The 18,523-nt window shown below is 50.2% G+C and overlaps 1 protein-coding gene across 2 annotated transcripts in view; it reads left to right on the top strand.

Moving 5' to 3' along the window:
- Positions 1-2,875: 2,875 nt before the first annotated feature.
- LOC116946618 (ras-related protein Rab-23-like) overlaps positions 2,876-18,523 on the top strand; it is a 23,747-nt gene continuing 8,099 nt past the window's right edge. Inside the window, exons 1-4 of one of the 2 annotated variants that reach the window (XM_032961696.2) lie at positions 2,876-3,148; positions 10,730-12,039; positions 17,183-17,271; positions 18,061-18,217. In XM_032961696.2, coding sequence (XP_032817587.1) covers positions 11,885-12,039; positions 17,183-17,271; positions 18,061-18,217 — 401 coding nt within the window. In that variant the 5' untranslated portion in view covers positions 2,876-3,148; positions 10,730-11,884. Of the gene's footprint in view, positions 3,149-7,837; positions 8,314-10,729; positions 12,040-17,182; positions 17,272-18,060; positions 18,218-18,523 lie in introns of those variants that run through there. The other variant, XM_032961697.2, reaches the window with a different exon arrangement.

Below are 18,523 nucleotides of genomic sequence, written 5' to 3' on the forward strand. Positions count from 1 at the left end.
GTATAATGACATCATCGTTTAGGTTGTACTACGACACTGTATTGTACGTTTTACATTTTAGATTGGCAAATAACGTCATTATTTAGCTTGTTAATTACGTAATAGTTTAGCATAGAAATGTTATTCGATTGATCATGACGTCATATGGTTAGATTCGTAATGACGTGTTGTCATTCCATTGACATTTCGTAAATGTACTGGGAGGTTGTTACATTACAAAGTTAAATGTTGATTAATAAGTGTGATTTTGACAGCCATCGTTACCGCAATCGTTAGCAATATTAATATCGTGCTTAACATTACTTATTGAAAGGGAATTTTTTTTTACCTCAGTTGGAAGTTGTAGCAGTTGTACGTTAAACTCGCATAATCGTAACTCTGATCTGATCATAATTCACTTGATCGCCATGGTTATCTATAATCTCCGTCATGGTTAACAAAGCTACGATTGAACGCCACAATAATCGATACCAAAAACAAATAATTGGCCCTCCACTTTAACAAAAAAAAACCTGTTTTACAGATCCCCTCAGCCACACGGCCTTCTAGGAGTGAATTATTTCATCAACGTAATGGATATTTTTGTATCATTAACATTGGACCCGTAACGGTGCACCGTCTATACCTATAGATTGCAATCGATTATCCATTCTCTTCTCTTTCAATGTTGGTGACTATAGCGGCCTCTAGTGGCAGTAGGGGGGACGTGCAACGTATGGAAATAGCACCGTAATCGATACGAAACACGATTTGTTGCATGGGTTATGCGAATAAGAATGATTATGGACGATTAATCGATGTATCCATAGTTGATGCTCAGCACGTATCGATACCGCGGTCGTTTCCACAATAATCCATCATTAATACAGCCAGTCAACACGTTAAGGTTTGGGCAAAGTTGACGCAACGTTCACCCAATGTTCCACGTTTACTAGGCAGTCACCATAAACATTGATATCGCCAATGTTACCATCGTTATCATAAGAAGCGGCATCAATACTCGGGAAATTAACTTCAGATTATATTATTGGGTCTTTCTGTAAAGTCACGTAGATAGGTTAGACGTGACTTTACCGAAAGACCCAAGAATATGAATTCCTGCAGTCACGAAAGCTTTAAGTCAAGATTAAACTTCAAATTATCTTGATCACATCCATTATTATTATTAGCATCAACAGCACCAACACCATTGTCGTCAGAAGTATAATAATCATCACGACCATCATGAACGCATCACCATCAACACAATCATCATCACCAGTGCCATAATGGTCAATGTCACAACCATTATCAGCGCATAATTAACAACACACCACCATCATCATCACCAGTCCCACCATGATCATCATCATCAACGTTATAATGTGGATCAGCTCTGTATAAAAATGTTAGCAAACGAACGTAAGAGTCAACCAGAGCAAAGAAACCACAGATCGTTGCCTCCTTCGTTTTACCAACATGCATCAGATTGACAAAACACTTGTGAAAGTCTTTATCCAGCCGTAGAGAGAACATGACCCTTTTGAATCACTCCTGACAATGTAGACAGTATCGTGAACGTTGCATTCTGACGATATTATTATAGTCGAGTTTGATATGGGGGGAGAGAACAATAATTGTTTGGATTGGAATTTGCATTATTATTTTTTCTGTGAGCCCTTGATTGTGCCAAATTATCACTGCAATTAAAGGCCTTTTGTCTATCACAGCACTGCAATCCAGCAATTAAACGGCTATTAATATAATTGCCGCTATGAGGGGTGGGGTGGACAGGAAGGTATTGTGTCGCGATTTAAAATAAATACCACGCAATAATACAATTCAAATGAATCTCCAGAATTCAGTGTACACGTGCGCAATATCGTGTACCATGCGCTCATCACGACATGGAAATGTCACGGGGGGGGGGGGGGGGGATGGACAAACAACAATAATTAGAATAAAGCACAGTACAACGTCGCATATCTGACTTCCTTGGGAGATTAGGGTGGGGGGGGGGGGGGGTCTTGAGGCATAGTCGGATATGTGAACATCGAATTATTATTAACTGGGTCAACACCACGCGCAAATTTTGCACTCCACATTAGTCACGCTGCGTTCCACAACTTGTTGTGGAAGACACTGAGACGAGGCGCAACTATGCGTGTGATGTACACAGAATACAAACTCCACACGCTCGACAAGAAACACTGCAATTAAAACTCAAATGTGTATGGTTAGACGACGTTTCGGGCAATAACCCGGAATGATTTATTATTTTTTTCTGGCCGTTCTGCGTAGTGAGCGCTGGTGATCACGTGCAGGTCAGTCGTAGGTGTTGTTCTGTCTGCCATGAAGAAGGATCGCTATCCGAAACGTCAGCTATTATGTTTTAATTTTAGGGCAGTGTTGTTGACGAATGTAGCGAGTTGGTGTTTTTTTTCGTTGTTTTCGCTAAGACTACCGTACTATTCTTACAACTAATGAATGCCTCGAGTTTCCTGGCTGGCTTCTGGCTGGGCTCCTTTCCACCGCAACACAATAACTTTACTGCGAGTGGCTGCCACCGAAAGCTGCGGAAGAAATTCGGAAGACGTGATGATAAGCGACACACGAAGAGGTGACGGACTACAGAAGGCTGACAACGGTCCATTTAAAATTGATGGAACTCTTCAATGTGCTGCTCTTGTTCATGCAATTCTATCGCAAACGATATTCTTTCGATCCTAGAGAACATCAAAATTAACTCTGAGTACATACTATCTTGCAATTGTATTATTACATAAAATATATATCGTCAGTGCTCCTAGTACAGAAGAGTATGCAAATGACAGCTGTGCATTCTCGACTTAGCGATTGTAAAAAGACCTAACGCTGATGAAATTCACCGAAGCAGCAAGGCAGCGTGGGCAGACAGTGTAACCCCCATCGAATGGCCTGCTCCTCCTCCTCCTCACCCACACACCGGCTCCCTCCCCTCCCTCTCCTCCTCCTCCACGTTTCCACTTAGCAACCAGGCAACAAAGAACGCTTCGCAGTCCACACACACACACACCGCTTCAGCACACACACTCACAAGACACACACGCACATAGAGACACGGCCGAGGCGCTGCCACACTACACAAGTGGGGCTTTCCTACAACCTGGAGAGAGCTGGTCGCGTCCAGGTCAGTCGTGGTGGGTTGGTGGTTGGTGGTGGTGGTGGTGATGATGATGATGGGTGGAGGTAGCTTTTCAGATGCAGGTCAACTTGTCCTGTTGAGGATATGCGTGATGGATGGTGTGGATAAAACGTACACACACGCGGGCCCTAGACGGTCTTGTTGAGGTGGCCGGGTGGATTGTTAAAGGAGGCCCGGGTCGACTGGTTATTGGGTATGAAGTCACGCAGAAATGCTGACATTTGCAAGTTGCGGTGTATTACGGTAGGGATGCCAATGAGCCGAACAACACGCATTGCTACGTGCTTCAATGTGGGTTAATTCATATCGCTGGCAATGTGGGTCAGCCAGACTTGCTGCATGTCATGACGATGGTGGTTAATATAATGTATCCATTGCCTCAACACTCTTTTACAAGAGGATCCTGCCTCGGTATACTTGGCCGATTTTCTTGTAAGTTTGTTTACGCTTCGTGTGTTGTGGGCGGAAACCCGGAGAATACCAGCTCATCAACACGAAGGCGTTAACGCTCAGAGCTACGCTATATACAGATGGCTCCATCAACCCACTTGCTCCCGACTACCTCGCGGCAACCCAAGCGGGAGGTGGGGGAGTTTCACGTCAATCTCTGCGTGATCCACCAACCCCTACCTCCAAAGCGCTGGATCGCAGGCGTGTGATGTGACCACCACGCAGTGCGTTTGACACGTAAGCATGGTTACTGACAGCGCTGCCAAGAGGTCCACGGATAAGGCGTGTGGCGAGGTTAGGGTTAGGGATAGATGTCCCAAGTTCAGTGAGGGGTGGGGTGGTGTCGCTGGGGCGTGATGTTATGGGATTTAGAGCAGCGGTTCTTGACCTGGGGTAAATAATCGAAATACAAATTAATCACGGGCACGTAAGTACAACTACTTTGTTTAATCAGACATATGTATTTATTCATATAATATATGTTTTTGAATGATTGAGAACCAAAGGGGTGAAAGGCTGCAGTAAAGGTTAAGAACCACTGGTGTAGAGTAGCCGTGCGTCGATTCGTCGATTAATATTGTCGGTTCTGAAGTTTACAATACGTGACGCAGATTTGTAGATTAACATTGTTCCTTAAACTCGTGGCATTCTTGCGTGTGGCGGCGATATGTGCAGGAGCCAAATGCCAACTTAGAGGTCTGCTAGCCTCGACGAGACGGCTTCAGGAGAGAGGTCGTGTAGTCTTGCTAAGCTCATGATATATGCGTAGGAAAGACTCAACGCATTGATCAATGAATCTGCCTTAAATGGATGCCCTAATAAATAAGTTTGATTTATGTGCTATGAAGAAGGGTCATTGCCAGAAACGTCGTCTATTATATAGTTTACCTTTTAAGGCACTTAAACAGCACAACACAGAAGCTCACTGTTCTGGAAATTAATCTACGTTCCAGTACAGCACGCATTCCTGACATAGCACGCCATGAGTGTGTGCTGTGAGCCCAATAGCACCTTAATTATGGGCTCACAGCACACACCAATGGCACATATTACATAACACAAACGCGCGCTGGATCAACATCTCATTCGAGATACAAATATCGCACACCTCATGGCTTTGACAATCCTCCTCCTCAAAGACACTGGTTGGTATAAACATTGACCGCATCAGAACATCAATAGGCCGATCTGCAACATGTCCTTAATGAATGGAAGATTAAAGACACAGGCCACGGCAGTGCGATTGTGGTCATGCAAACTAAACTGTGGACCATATTGTTAAACCACTGCAGTCTGCGCTCTTTCAACGGAGGAGGAACAGTAAAACGACATGAATGTTCTGTCCAGAAGCCCTCTCGTCGTGGCTAGCAGACCTCTACAATGGCATTTAGCTCCTGAACAAATTACCGTACGGAAGGATAGACGAAAACAAACGCACACGCGGGATCACTAACAATAAAACATATCCTTAATCAGCTTTAAAGCACTTAAGACGAAGGATGGAATACAGATAATTTATTCCAACGGCAGCTTTAGTGATAATCCTAACGGACACCAAATAAACACCAGCCTGATTATTGAGTCCTATTTATGAAGTGTATCGAAATAAAATGAACAGACCATATGCCCCCTTTGCAGATTTGTCACGCCACCTAAAAAAATAAACAGTATTTGTTTTACACATCCCAGCAGCCACACGACCTTATTTCTGGGAGCGCATACTTTTTTTTTACCAACGTTCACTCGGACGTTATTATTTAACTGGCAAGGCCCTATTCAGCGAAACAGCTCTTTTACAAGACCACAGCCCAATACCCTCCTTGCACGTGCAAACTCTGGAGCGGTTTCCCCAATCGGTGTCTCATCAGCAGCGTCAGGCTCGCTTGAGCTACACAGCATGACTGCGAACACACCATTGGTTCTCAATTTAATTGTAAAGTCACCCCCCCCCCACCAAACCAAGACCACTGGTCTCTGCCCCGCTACCCCCCGACTTATTCCCTTGCCCCATCCCCCCTAGGTTACTAAGGCCACAGTGCAAGAGAGATCAAATGTCCATGCCCCCGTTCTACGCGGTATTCATAAGGCATTAGTTTCATGTTTCACGCTGCGTGTTCGCGCCTTTTTGTCGCCGCAACGATGACGTTCCCACCCCGGGGCGCACGTTCGAAATGTTTTCTGCACGGTGTCCATGCCGCAGGCTGCCAACTTGTCCTCGGCAGGGGTTTGACACCGTCTTGCCTGCCATACCTAAACCGATAGCTAAGGGAGCCGCGGTGGCGAGATGTTAACTACCTCGCCGGGTATGTAGAACCTCGTGGGTTCGATCCCAACCCTAAATATTCCTGTATATTTGGAGTTTAAATAGCTCTCTCCCCGTGGTCGCGTGGATTTTTCTCTGGGTTCTCCGGGTTTTCCCTACGCATTTAGAAACGTGCGTTGAACGTATTTGGCCGCTATAATTTTCCACATGATGATAAACCACTTCGTTGAGCTATCATCATTCGCGGCCAGGTCGCTTCTGAAAAAAAAAACTCTATAAAGCTCAGTGGGTGGGCCTTACCTGGTAAAATAAAAAAAAGTTTCTAGTTTTAGAGAAGTTAAAACCCATCAGCAGGTGGCGCTAGCCGGCAGCGGAAATGCGGCGAGCAGCACCGAGCCCCGCTCATTGTCATGCAAATTGCGCCAATTGTGATCCAAGATAGCGCATCCCTGGACCGCAAATTTAAAAAAAAAATACTCACGGCCCTCGTTAAAAACGCAGCGCTCCGCCTGACGAAGAGACGAAGGCATTGGTTGGTTGCGGCAATTCGGCGAACCCACACGCACCATGGGCTGCTGTGTGCAGTCGTCACGATCCCGCGGCGGCTGCGAAACCCGACCGGCACGAGTTCGATTCCAACCAAGGCCACGGCTGACATCAGTGGCGAGTGGTGGCTCGACTTTCCCAGTGTCGACCAACCCTTAAATAAGGACAGTACTGTGTGCCTGGTGTCGCGGCCCCTTCTTCAAAAGTAGTCACTGCAGAAGGACCGCTATCCGAAACGTTAGCATTTTGTGCTGCACGTGTCTGCGATGAGGCAGCGTTAAGGAAGGGCCTCCACTAGAGGGAGCTCTTGGCACCACCTACACAGGATATTACCCCACCTCTTCAATCTTGACACCACCTACACAGGATATTACCCCACCTCTTCAATTTTGACACCACCTACACAGGATATTACCCCACCTCTTCAATCTTGCTACCACTACACAGGATATTATCCCACCTCTTTAATCTTGACACCACCTACACAGGATATTACCCCACCTCTTCAATCTTGACACCACCTACACAGAATATTACCCCACCTCTTCAATCTTGACACCACCTACACAGGATATTACCCCACCTCTTCAATCCTGGCCAGACGTCTTGGAAGAAGAAGTGGGATGTACCCACATGTTGCCCCACCATACGCGACCTGCCGATAGAGTAACTGCGATGTGCTCAGTCATATTGCTGGGTTGGCAGAGCAATTCTGAATTTAAAAAAAGTAAGAATTTGATCACTGCTGGATGGAGGCGGAGTGCCTCCGTGCACCAGGTTAGTCATTGGGTTGTTTCACCATACTTCACCACTCTGGTCAATGAGGGTGGGGGGTGGGATTGCAGGACTGGTTCAAATTTCACTCGCTACTGATGGTAGCAGTGGTCGGGATATCGAACTTGTGCCCCGGGTCTTTCGTGCGCTAACCGGTGCGCCACCACTCCACCCAGCCCGTGCGTGTTTAATAACGCCGTGCGCTCCGGTCCAAATAAAAAAAATTTGTTCATCAGCGGAATGTGCCCACGCTACGGGACTGAGTGCGATGCACTAAAACCACAGCGCCACCCGACAAGGCTCACTGAGCTATTATAGCTCTTTTTCAGAAGCGACCTGGCCACAAATGATAGCTCAACGAAGTGGCTGATCGCCGCCACTTTTGTAAATGTGCAGGGGAAAAAAATTCCCGGAGTACCCGGAGAAAAATCCACGCGACCACGAGGGTAAGAGAGACGTGCAAACTCCAAATATTCAGGCGTTAGGGTCGGGATCGAATCCACGACTTCCTGCATACTTAAGCGAGCGAGTTAACATCTCGCCCCAAGTCAATCAAATCTCCACGCTAATTGTACGAGACGAGCGCATTAAACGGGGGGGGGGGGGGGTAGGAGCAGGGAGGGGGCTCGAAGAACACGCGAGCGCAATTAGCGATAGCGTTCAATGTTAGACAGAGAGAGAAGCGTGCACGCGTTAACTCGCGTGGCCTGTCAGGGCTCACGGTGAACGCCGGCTTGATGATCAGTGCGCGGTACTGACGGGCGATAGCGCCGCAAGGCATTAAAGGAAAGCAAAGCGACAGCCGAGGAGCCGCCAAGTAGCTCAAGGCGTCGTTGAAGACAACCAAAAGCGGGCGATGGCCTCAAACGTCAGCTCGAATCCGGTGGCTAATGGACGTCAAAGAGCCAAATAACGTAACACAGCCAAAGCAAAGTTCTCATCTCTGGCGTGCCTGCAGCTCCGTTTCATCTCCATTGTCTGCTGATTGAAGTTTTGAAGGGCACGTGGGTGTTGGGCGGGAAGGATGTCCGATGGTCGTCGAGAGTAGTGGCAGCAGTCAACGCGTCTGAGAGAGGGGGCGGCGGGGAACGTACAGCGCGGAGATGGAGCGATGATGGTAAGATTAAAATGGTTTCGTTTTATTCGTATTAAAAAAAAGGTGATTTGTTCACCGTAATCCATACTTAGCGCTCCCGTCGTGTTTCTGTATTATTTTGCGTTATAACGTCCTGACCCGTCCTTACTGGACATATGTGTAAAAAATGCTTTATAGCTCATCGGATTCCTCAATTATAAATACATGTTCTGATTCTGAGAAGCATTTAAGATGCACCGGCTCAAATATTCTCCACTGTTATGGGTCACTGAGCAGGAACCGAATTCGGGTCCGCAGCACAGTGCGCTAACCACTGCGCCACCGCTCCCCACACACAGCCACACAAAAAGACAAAGATCCCACGTATAGCTTTGACAGACCGTCGGGGTAAATGCTGTTACGCACCAAGGCACCCATCGAGACAGACGCGCAGAGACGTCCGCACACGCACGCACCGACGCTCTCCAGGGCTGACTCAGCGAAATTAATAACCGGTGGTTATTCACGTGGGCGAGCCGAGTTTTAACAAAGGGGCGCATCCATCTCTGTCCACAAAAGGTTGGGTGAATGCAGCTGCTTTCTTCCCTCCGCGCGACACGACCCCATCCAAGCCAGCCAAACGCTCGCTCCCGCACACGCACTGGGGGTGATGGTGATTATGGCGATGATGCAGACAGACGTACGATCAGTTTGCTACCAGCTGCCTTCGTCCGCTGCATAATACAAATTATGAGTCATCAGCAAGTCCTCGTGTGTGGTGCGTGTGTCCGTGTGTGTGTGAGTGGTAGTGCAGCGGTTAGCGGTACGCTGCGCTACGAACCCGGCCACCCGAGTTCGATTCCCGCTCACGGCCGACACCGGTGACGATTATATCTGAACCGGTACTGGGCCCCCACCTAGGTCGACTCAGCTTCAAATGAGACCCTGGTGCGTTGTGTAAACATTGCCACGAGGGAGACACAGGCGGCCGGGCGTGGTGCTGGCAACCCACCCCCCGTGTGCTTGTGTTGGCCTTCGTAGATGCTCGCTCACAGCACTTGCTCCAAAAGGGCCTGTACAGATTAGATTATAGGGTGGGATCTTTGCCTTTGTACGTGGGGGGGAGGGGGGCGGGAGTGGTTAGCGCACGTCACTGAATGCCTGCTAACATCAGTGGCGAGTGACATTGAAATTTAAATCAGGATCTCAACCTCAAACATTTGTTGAGCTTCTTTCGCACCGTCCGTAGCCAACCGTGCTCATCGGAGGTGCGAGTACCTAGTGCGGTGTGCAATCATCGCCACTGGAGGAGGCTACATCGGCCGGGCGTGGTTGATAAGCCACATCAGCCCCTTGTGCGCCGGTGGCGGCCTTCGTACAGGTGCTCGCTAACAGCACCTGCCTCAATAGTCTGTTAAAGGCTGTGACGAGGCACCTTTGCGTGTCCGTGTACACACACACACCCACGTGGCGTGTACTAAGCCGTGTCCCGTTAGTCACACGGGGGGACGAGTGTTTAATGAGCACCACGGTGTGAGTCACGTTCGTGGGGACGAACTCCTCTCACCCCCCACCTACCCACCCGCATACCCCCCCCGCCCCCCCTCTTGCTGGGATCCCCCCCTGCCCTTCCCCCCACTACCCACCCCCACCACAAACCACCTCCATTATTCAGCGACGGGATATGAAAAGCTCACATTCCTCCAATTTAAATTGCATTTTTAATAAAGGTCACTTGGGAATCCAGCAAGGAATGCGTCAAGTGTGAGAAGTTGCTTCCGGGAGGGCGGCTTGCCCAGAGCGTCGGCTGAATGAGCGGGAGAGGCCAGCTTTTAACAACGTGACGCCCGTGCTCTGTGCGTGTGTTCTTGTGTTTAACACGTATCAAAGTAGGCTTTCGTGAGCAATATTATCCATGAAAGTCACGTCGTTAGAAATAAAATAAAAACAAATTACGACGTTTCGATTTCAACACAAGAAATCATCATCAGGTGGGAAAACCACAGCAAGAAACACTATTTTGCTGTGGTTTTCCCACCTGATGATGATTGCTTGTGTTGAAATCGAAACGTCGTGATTTATTTTCTAACTACGTGACTTTACCGAAAGAACCAAAGAGTATGGATTCTTGCAGTCACGAAAGCTTCAAATCAAGATTATTATCCATGAAAGTTTTTTTTTAGTTTGGGTTGGATCGCCTAAATTTAAATGCGTCGTTAAAAACCCCGCCACCAAACCGACGCAGCCAATTAGTGAGTGCGTCACGTGCTACAAAACGTGCCAAATTTTGTTACTGCACAATTACTCTCCAGCACACCGGCGTGCTGAACCGGTAACTGATTGGCACCTTTTGTTTACGTTGACAAACTCCGTGACTAATTGACGGTGTCGGGTGGCGTCGGGTTTTGACGACACATTTATATTTACGCGATCTCGACGTTCTCGTGTTGCCCCGCAGGACGCGATCACTTGCTGCCCATCCCGATCCCGTGCCGGCGAATGAAGAGGAATACCCAGCCCTTGGCTCCCACATCCCGTCTGCGAGCTCGGACAAGGGACGAGCGTCTCTGCTTCTGGATCGCACTCCGATCCAGATACCGGCCCTCCCCGCCTCCTCCTCCTCCGCCTCCTCCTCCTCGATCGCCTTCGTTGCTTCGAACGGACGGGCGGTCTTTTATTTGAATCGGAAGGTTTTTTTCGGGGTAATCGATCAGGGAGAAGTACATAAGTTTGTTTATAGCCCCTTCAAGCAAAGTAAACAACAAAAACAACACAAACCAACCCTCTTTGCGAGCGGGATAGAACACGTGTGCCTTTGTGCAGTATGCGCATCCCTAAAATATGTTTGATCAATGAATGCGTTTGTAAGGATGCGGTGAATATTTTATCTGACGGCAGTAGGGTTGGGGGGCGAAGTTAGATCTACGCGAGACAGTTTTCATCCAAGCGCGCGCGGGCACAAATCAGGTCGCGGCTTTCAAAAACGATTCCAAAGTTTCAGAGAGTGCGCACGCGCGGTGCCAACACCGGCTACTTTTGAGAGAATAAAAAAAACGACTTTCACGTTCACGAACATCAACTCGGTTGCGTATCTAAATGATAAAAACAAACAAAGCAGGTGCAGTTTGATTCAAATCGACGTCTTCGCCTTGCGCATGGCCGCGTTTCAACATCTCCTCTTGTCGCCACGAGTCGCCATCTGGTGACGCCGAGTGCAGAACGCCGTCCACTTGATCCCCCATCGAAAGATCCAAGCTGCGCGAACTCTCCGATTCCCGTTCGTGGACACTCGGTGAGTACTCGAGAGTGGCACACCGGTCGGTGGTGACCGCATCTCGTCCCGGCATCCCAGAACCTGGTATCATGCAGATTCACGGTCTCATAGCTCCATCCCAGGTTCACATCCAGAGGCCCGGCTAGCCCCAGAGAAAGCGCCGAATAAGCCGTCGCATCCCAGCAGCTACGCTCTGGACCGAATCCCAAAAGTATTCACACGCGGCGGGCCCTTAAGCGTGACAGGAGTGGCCGCCGGCCAGGAGGTCCGACCTGGTGGGTCGGTTACAGGGTCGGTCAAGCCCAGGCGGAGGAGATAGGCTGAGCGAGACGAGTGGCCATGCAGGAGGAGGACATCGAAGTGGCTATCAAGGTGGTGGTGGTCGGGAACGGATCGGTGGGGAAGTCCAGCATGATCCAGCGCTACTGTAAGGGCGTCTTCACCCGGGACTACAAGAAGACCATCGGGGTGGACTTCTTGGAGAGAGAACTCCGGTGAGTCCCCCCCCCCCCTCCCCGCGGGTTTGTCACCGTGTCACCGTTTTCCCAGGAAACCGTCCCCGTTTTTGAGGTTAGCTCCTGTCCTTGGGGAACGTCTGTACGTCTTCCCGGGATTTTAGAAGTCCCAGATTTTGTCAATCGTTTACCAACGTCTATGTGTTTCTTTTTTTCCGTACAATGGCAATTTGTTCAGGAGCAAAATGTCAATGTCGAGGTCTGCTAGCCACGACGAGAGGGCTTCAGGAGAGAGTTCGTGTAGTTTTGTTCCTCTGTTAAAAACGCGCAGAATACAGCGGGTTTACTATATGGACCATAGCTTGGATTGCATGGCCACAATCACACTCCTGTGGCTTTTCTTTAATAGATCTCAATGGGTCTCTGTACCTCTACGCGCCTCTATGGATATCGACGTGTCTGTATGTGTTGGCGTATCTCGGCGTGTTTCTATGGGTTTACTGTGTGGTCCGCAGTTTGGGTTGCACGGCCACAACCGCCCTCCTCTTGCTTGTCTTTAAGTTTCCGTTCACGATGGAGGTGTGCGCATCGGCCTGTTGATGTTGATGCGTAGTAGTAATAAATAATAAACCATGAAACTAAACCATTTTTATCTTACTAGGTAAGGACCACTGAGCTATGTAGCTCTTTTTCAGAAGCGACCTGGCCACAAATGATAGCTCAACGAAGCGGCTTATCACGTGGAAAGTTATTGCAGCCAAATACTACAACCGCATGTTTACAACTGTGGAGGGAAAAAACCGGAGGGCCGGGAGAAAAATCCACGTGACCATGGGGAGAGAGACACGCAAACTCCAAATACACAGCAGGCGTCAGGGTTGGGATCGAACCCACGACCTCCTGTATGCCAGGCGAGGCAGTTAACATCTCACCACCATGGCGCCGATCCCGGAAAAAATATAACACGCCACTCAAAGGCACGTCGCTCTCCCCTCTCGTGGTATTGTGAGATTTTATTTTTCTTCCCATGGCGTGTACCAGTTTGGTTTTGTGCCTCCAACGCTGACAATGCCTCGTGGCACCACTCCTCCTTACCCGATCCCGGGCCTTTCGCGCCAGGGATTCATCTCAGCCGAGCAGGCCCTCTCCGGATCAGCGACCATGGCTTCCCTGTCTCTGCGCCCCTGGCTGTTGCTTCTCGCGTCCCCCCCGACACCCCAGCCTATACCGGCCACCTGGAGAAATATTCAGCGACAAATTCATCCCCGATCTCCATAAGTCTCACGATCCTGCAATGTAACGAAAAAATTGCGACAAAGATCCTCCGTGTAGCCTTGGCAGTTGGCGGCAGGTGCTGTTAGCGAGTATCAGCTACGAAGGCCGGTGTGGGTGGCCTTTGTCTCCCTAGTGGCGACGTTCACACATCGCACCAGGTGCTCATTTGAGGCTGAGTCGACCTAGGGGAGGCCCAAGACCAGCAACATAGCACCTGCATGCAAGCTGACTTCATTGCTCCGCTCCATCCCCCTGCTGCTTGATTGTCCTCTCGGACACGCATTGATTCTTCGGCTGTCACTCCGTCGCTAATGTTCGACCGCAGTAGATTGTCCCTTCTCACCCTGTCATGTCCTGCCCACGCTCACTAATGAGCGTGGGCAACGCCATTAACCCGTGAACACTCTGTTCTCCTACAACGCGGTAGTTGCGTTCCTGAACACCGCGTTATGGGGGGAAAAAAAAACCCGTTCCAATAATATACTATTCTTTGGGTCTTTTGGTAAAGCCACGTAGACAGAAAAAGATGACTACCTTTTCCTCAAGACGACCGTTTGTGTTGCGATCGAAACGTCGATATTTTTTGTTATTTTTTCTGTCTACGTGGCTTTACCGAAAGACCCAAAGAATATGAATTCCTGCAGTCACGAAAGCTTTAAGTCAAGATTTATATATATACTATCGGGTAAAGCACAGTCCGCGATAACACGGTGAGACGCGTACGCAGGCTGAAGAAAGACTGAGGCGCGTGGGTAGCATCTAGAAGGATCCAACAGCATCCCGCCTTGTGCGATGCTACGCCGAGGCAGCCGTACGACCGCCTTATTCCGACTCGCGCAATGTAGTTCTGTTCACTCAATCACGTGATATCCAATTCGCATCCGCGTTATAGAGAAAAAATGTGTTCCCTAATACATCAATCGCGTTATATCCAATTCGCGTTATGAAAACAACACGCGTTATAGGAGAACAGACTGTAATGTGTTCCTCTTTGATTCTCTCAATGTAATTCCAACCCTGCTAATAATAACAATAATAATCGTCATTAAACGTAATTCAGAGCAGGACAGTTCCCCAATTGGATAACAGTGACAGTCAACATTTCATATCATCCTAATAATACATCTGTGTGTAATTTTGGAGGTAATTATCTGCAATTGTAGTAATGTGGCTTATTTATGGAACGAGTCGATGGTTTTGACGCGTAAATTAAACTGAACGCACAATTGCCAATGCAGCTAATCCGAGTACGTCCGACACCATGGCATTTTTTTACCGAGCATTTTACCACTTAAAAGATAAGTGGACCGATGATTTACGTATGAATTACGGCCCTAGTCAGTCGTCATTCTACGGTCAAGTAAAACAAGCCACGTCACAATTACACGACTGATTAGCCGCATCGTTACAATGCCTGACATGTACACCCAGAATAATGGAACTGCCCTCCCCAGTTAGGCAGTCCACTGCTCGATTAAGGCCTCTCCATCCCATGCCATTCACAGGGTGTTGTTCGACCCAGTGACGCAGCTATCGAGTAGTGTGCAGGCGGTGCAACTGCACCGGGACCCAACGGGCTCGAAAAAGGCCCAGGTACCGGTCTACGAAGAGGGGGGAGGAAATCGGACAGGGGACCCGCTTGTCATTCCTTGCATCAGGGCCCATGACAACCATGGTCCTACGCCACTGGCCTCACCATACTTCTAATAAACTAAAAGTAAACTATTTTTTATTTTACCAGGTAAGGCCCAGTAAACTATATCGCTCTTCTTTTTTTTTCAGAATCGACCTGTCCACAAATGATAGCTCAACGAAGCGGCTTATCATCATGTGTAATTTTAAGCAGCCAAATACCCTGAGCGGATGTTTCTAAATGTGGAGGGGAAAACCGAAGGACCCGGAGAAGAATCCACGCGACCAGGGGGAGAGAGAGAGAGACACGCAAACTCCAAATATATAGCAGGCGTCAGGGTCGAAATTGAACCCACGCCCTCCTGCATACCAGGCGAGGCAGTTAACATCTTCTGGCCACCGTGATGATGATGATGAGAGAGAGACGCAAACTCCAAATATACAGCAGGTGTCAGGGTCGAAATCGAACCCACGCCCTCCTGCATACCAAGGGAGGTAGTTAACATCTCACAACCGTGGCGCCGAGTCTCAAGACTCCTAGTCAGGAGGATCCTGCCACACTGAGATGTTTGGAGCCTCAGCGGTTCCACGGCGTCGGCTTTTCGCGGCTGCGCTGCACGGCTCTCCGATGCGTTTCCGAGTTGCGCCAACGATTGCCCACAACCAGAACACACGACGGAGGGATAAGAGCGTTTGGCTCCATGTTGGGAGGAAACCGAGGGTGGGGAGCGGTGGCGTAGCGGTTAGCGCGCTGCCACTACGAACCCGGCGACCCGAGTTCGTTTCCCGCTCAGGACCACCAACACCGGTGACGCTTATCTGAACCGGTGCTGGGACCTCCCCTAGGTCGACTCAGCCTGAAATGAGTACCTGGTGCAATGTGCAAACATCAGCACTTGGGAGACAAATGCGGCCGGGCGTGGTGCTGTCCACCAACACCCTCGTGTGCTGTGCCGGCCTTCATAGGTGCTCGCTAACAGCACTTGCCCCAACAGTCTGTTGTAGGCTATACGGGGGATCTTTCTTTCTTTGGGCGGGTGGTGGTGGTGGTGGGTGTTGACGTGACGAAGAGAGAGTGCAAATTCTAGGCAGGCTGGCACGCACACGAAGCGAAGCAGAACCGCCGCTAATCCCATCTGCGATTGTTTTGTCACCTGCAATCGATCGCGTCGCTCCAACCTCCCCGCGTTACAATTTTAGGCTGCTGCTCCTCCTGCTGCTTCGGCTTAAAAAAATCCCTTTCTATTTTATTTTTAACAGGCGAGCGGATGAGCGTACTTTATGTCTAAAATTAGCCTGCGCAGGCTGCTTCTTTTCTCTGGTCTCCGTTTTTTTTTCAGTTTAAAGACAAATTCCCCAAAAATGGGCACGGCCGCCGGCGACGACTTCCGTGCAGAATCATCAGCGGGGATGTTACCGTGACGGCGCGCGGTCTTCATCGCCGCGGGGCGGGCGGGCGGGCGGGAGGTTCCACGCTCCGGTCTAGGGGCCCTGCTGTTGTCTCCTTGACCAGCTCTCTTCAACTCATTGGTGGCGGCTGTGTTGTTGTTTTTGTTTCGCTGCATTGTGCGCACGGTTGAAGAGGAGACATTCCCCCACCCCGCATCACCACGTTCCAAGCAGATGGCCGGAGCTCGTGCATAAACGCTTAAATCCTTCTTTGGAAAGCGTTCAAGTTGAACCAATTAATACGGCGTCGAGGACAGGAGGAAACGTTTGTTTAGAACAGGAGACGAGCGAAGGGGTTTTTTGGACACGGGTTCGCGATTGATGAATACAGAAACGACGCCACAGCCGACAGCCCCTGCCCAGGTAGGAGGGGGAAAAAAACGAAGTAGGGACTAGTGGAATTAATTGACGTCGAATAGGAGTGCTCGTAAGGCAAACAGCGATCGAGGGAGTTCAGTTCTTACGACGGGTATTTCGTGTCGTACGATGCCGAACAACGTGCCGGAGAGCCGAATGAAGCTCCCTGCAGGCGCGTGGAGCGAAACGTCGAACATTGTGGGCCTCCCCACCTCAACATGAACTTTGTGGTTAGTGGCTGCGGGCAGCGGCCACCCAAATCTGCCGTCTCGTGCAGTTTTTGTTGCGCGTGTTCATTTTTGTCGTCCTTGCCTCGCACCTGCGATCTGCGCGGTTTTCTTAAGAAGTTCGGCATACACACACAGACAGCGATGTGGGGGGGACACACACACACCTAATCGTAATCGTTATTGAGCAAAATCAACTTGCAATGACTTGTATAACCCTTCCCACCGTCCCTCCCGCGAAGGGTTAACGATGACGACGAGGTGAGGCTCATGCTGTGGGACACGGCCGGCCAGGAGGAGTTTGACGCCATCACCAAGGCCTACTACAGAGGTAACGCCGCCACCTGCGCATCCATCGCGAACCACTCGGACCGTGCTCACCTGCACCTGACCCCCCCCCCCCCCCCCCGCTTTGTGCGCGCGTCTTGAGCGTCGCGGTTGTGCTAACGGCGCGTCTCGGAATCGCGTCGCTTTGGAGTCTGACCGAGCCGGCACCCCGGGACGGGGCTCGAGGCCGTGCCTCTGCTGTAAGCAACTGGTTGCCCACAACTGGTTGCCCGCAACTGGTTGCCCGCAACTGGTTGCCCGCAACTGGTTGCCCGCAACTGGTTGCCCGCAACTGGTTGCCCGCAACTGGTTGCCCGCAACGGGTTGCCCGCAACTGGTTGCCCGCAACTGGTTGCCCGCAACTGGTTGCCCGCAACGGGTTGCCCGCAACGGGTTGCCCGCAACTGGTTGTCCGCAATGGGTTGCCCGCAACTGGTTGCGGAGACGTCCACTGCCGCTCGCGGAACTCGGTTGCGTGCAGACAAGTTGCATGCAGCCAAGCAAAAGCTGAATGGGCCCCCAAAGCGGCTCAAAGAGTCGCCGAATATCAAACCACCTTCACCAACCCGCGCTGACGAGCACGGGGAAGTATGGCTTAATTTCAGCCTCAGCAATATTCACTGCACCCGACACACCACATCCCACAGTATACCTTTCGCTATGGCTGTAGCTTCTTGCCAGTTACCTTTCGCCCTGCTGAGCGCGGTCTTTAAAAAAACAAAAACTCGCACAGCGTCGGGAGGAGGCCCCCCAATCCAGCAGTGGATTGACCACGGCTGCTGCTCGCCTGCAGGCGCGCAGGCGTGCGTGCTGGTGTTCTCCACCGTGGACCGGGACTCGTTCCTCTCCGTGGCCGCGTGGAAGGAGAAGGTGGAACAGGAGGTGGGAGGCATCCCCACGGTGCTCGTCCAGAACAAGATCGACCTCCTGGACGAGGCCGCGGTGCACAGGCAAGGGGCCCACGGCCACTGCCACCCAGCGCCAACCACCACCCACCAAACACCGCCACCCACCACCACAAACCACCTCTATCGCCAACCACCACCAACTACAACCGCCACCAAACACCACCAATCACCACCGCCACCACTACCACCACCAAACACCACCAACCCACCACCGCCACCACTACCACCACCAAACACCACCAACCCACCACTGAGGGGTTAGGATGTGAGGGGAAGTTATGATGATGGTGGTGGTAATAGTGATGATGATGATGGTGGTAATAGTGATGATGATGGTGGTAATAGTGA

This window comes from Petromyzon marinus, chromosome 27, assembly GCF_048934315.1.
Source record: "Petromyzon marinus isolate PM22_M1 ecotype Great Lakes invasive population chromosome 27, UKy_Petmar_22M1.pri1.0, whole genome shotgun sequence".
Classification (NCBI taxonomy): Eukaryota; Metazoa; Chordata; class Hyperoartia; order Petromyzontiformes; family Petromyzontidae; genus Petromyzon; species Petromyzon marinus.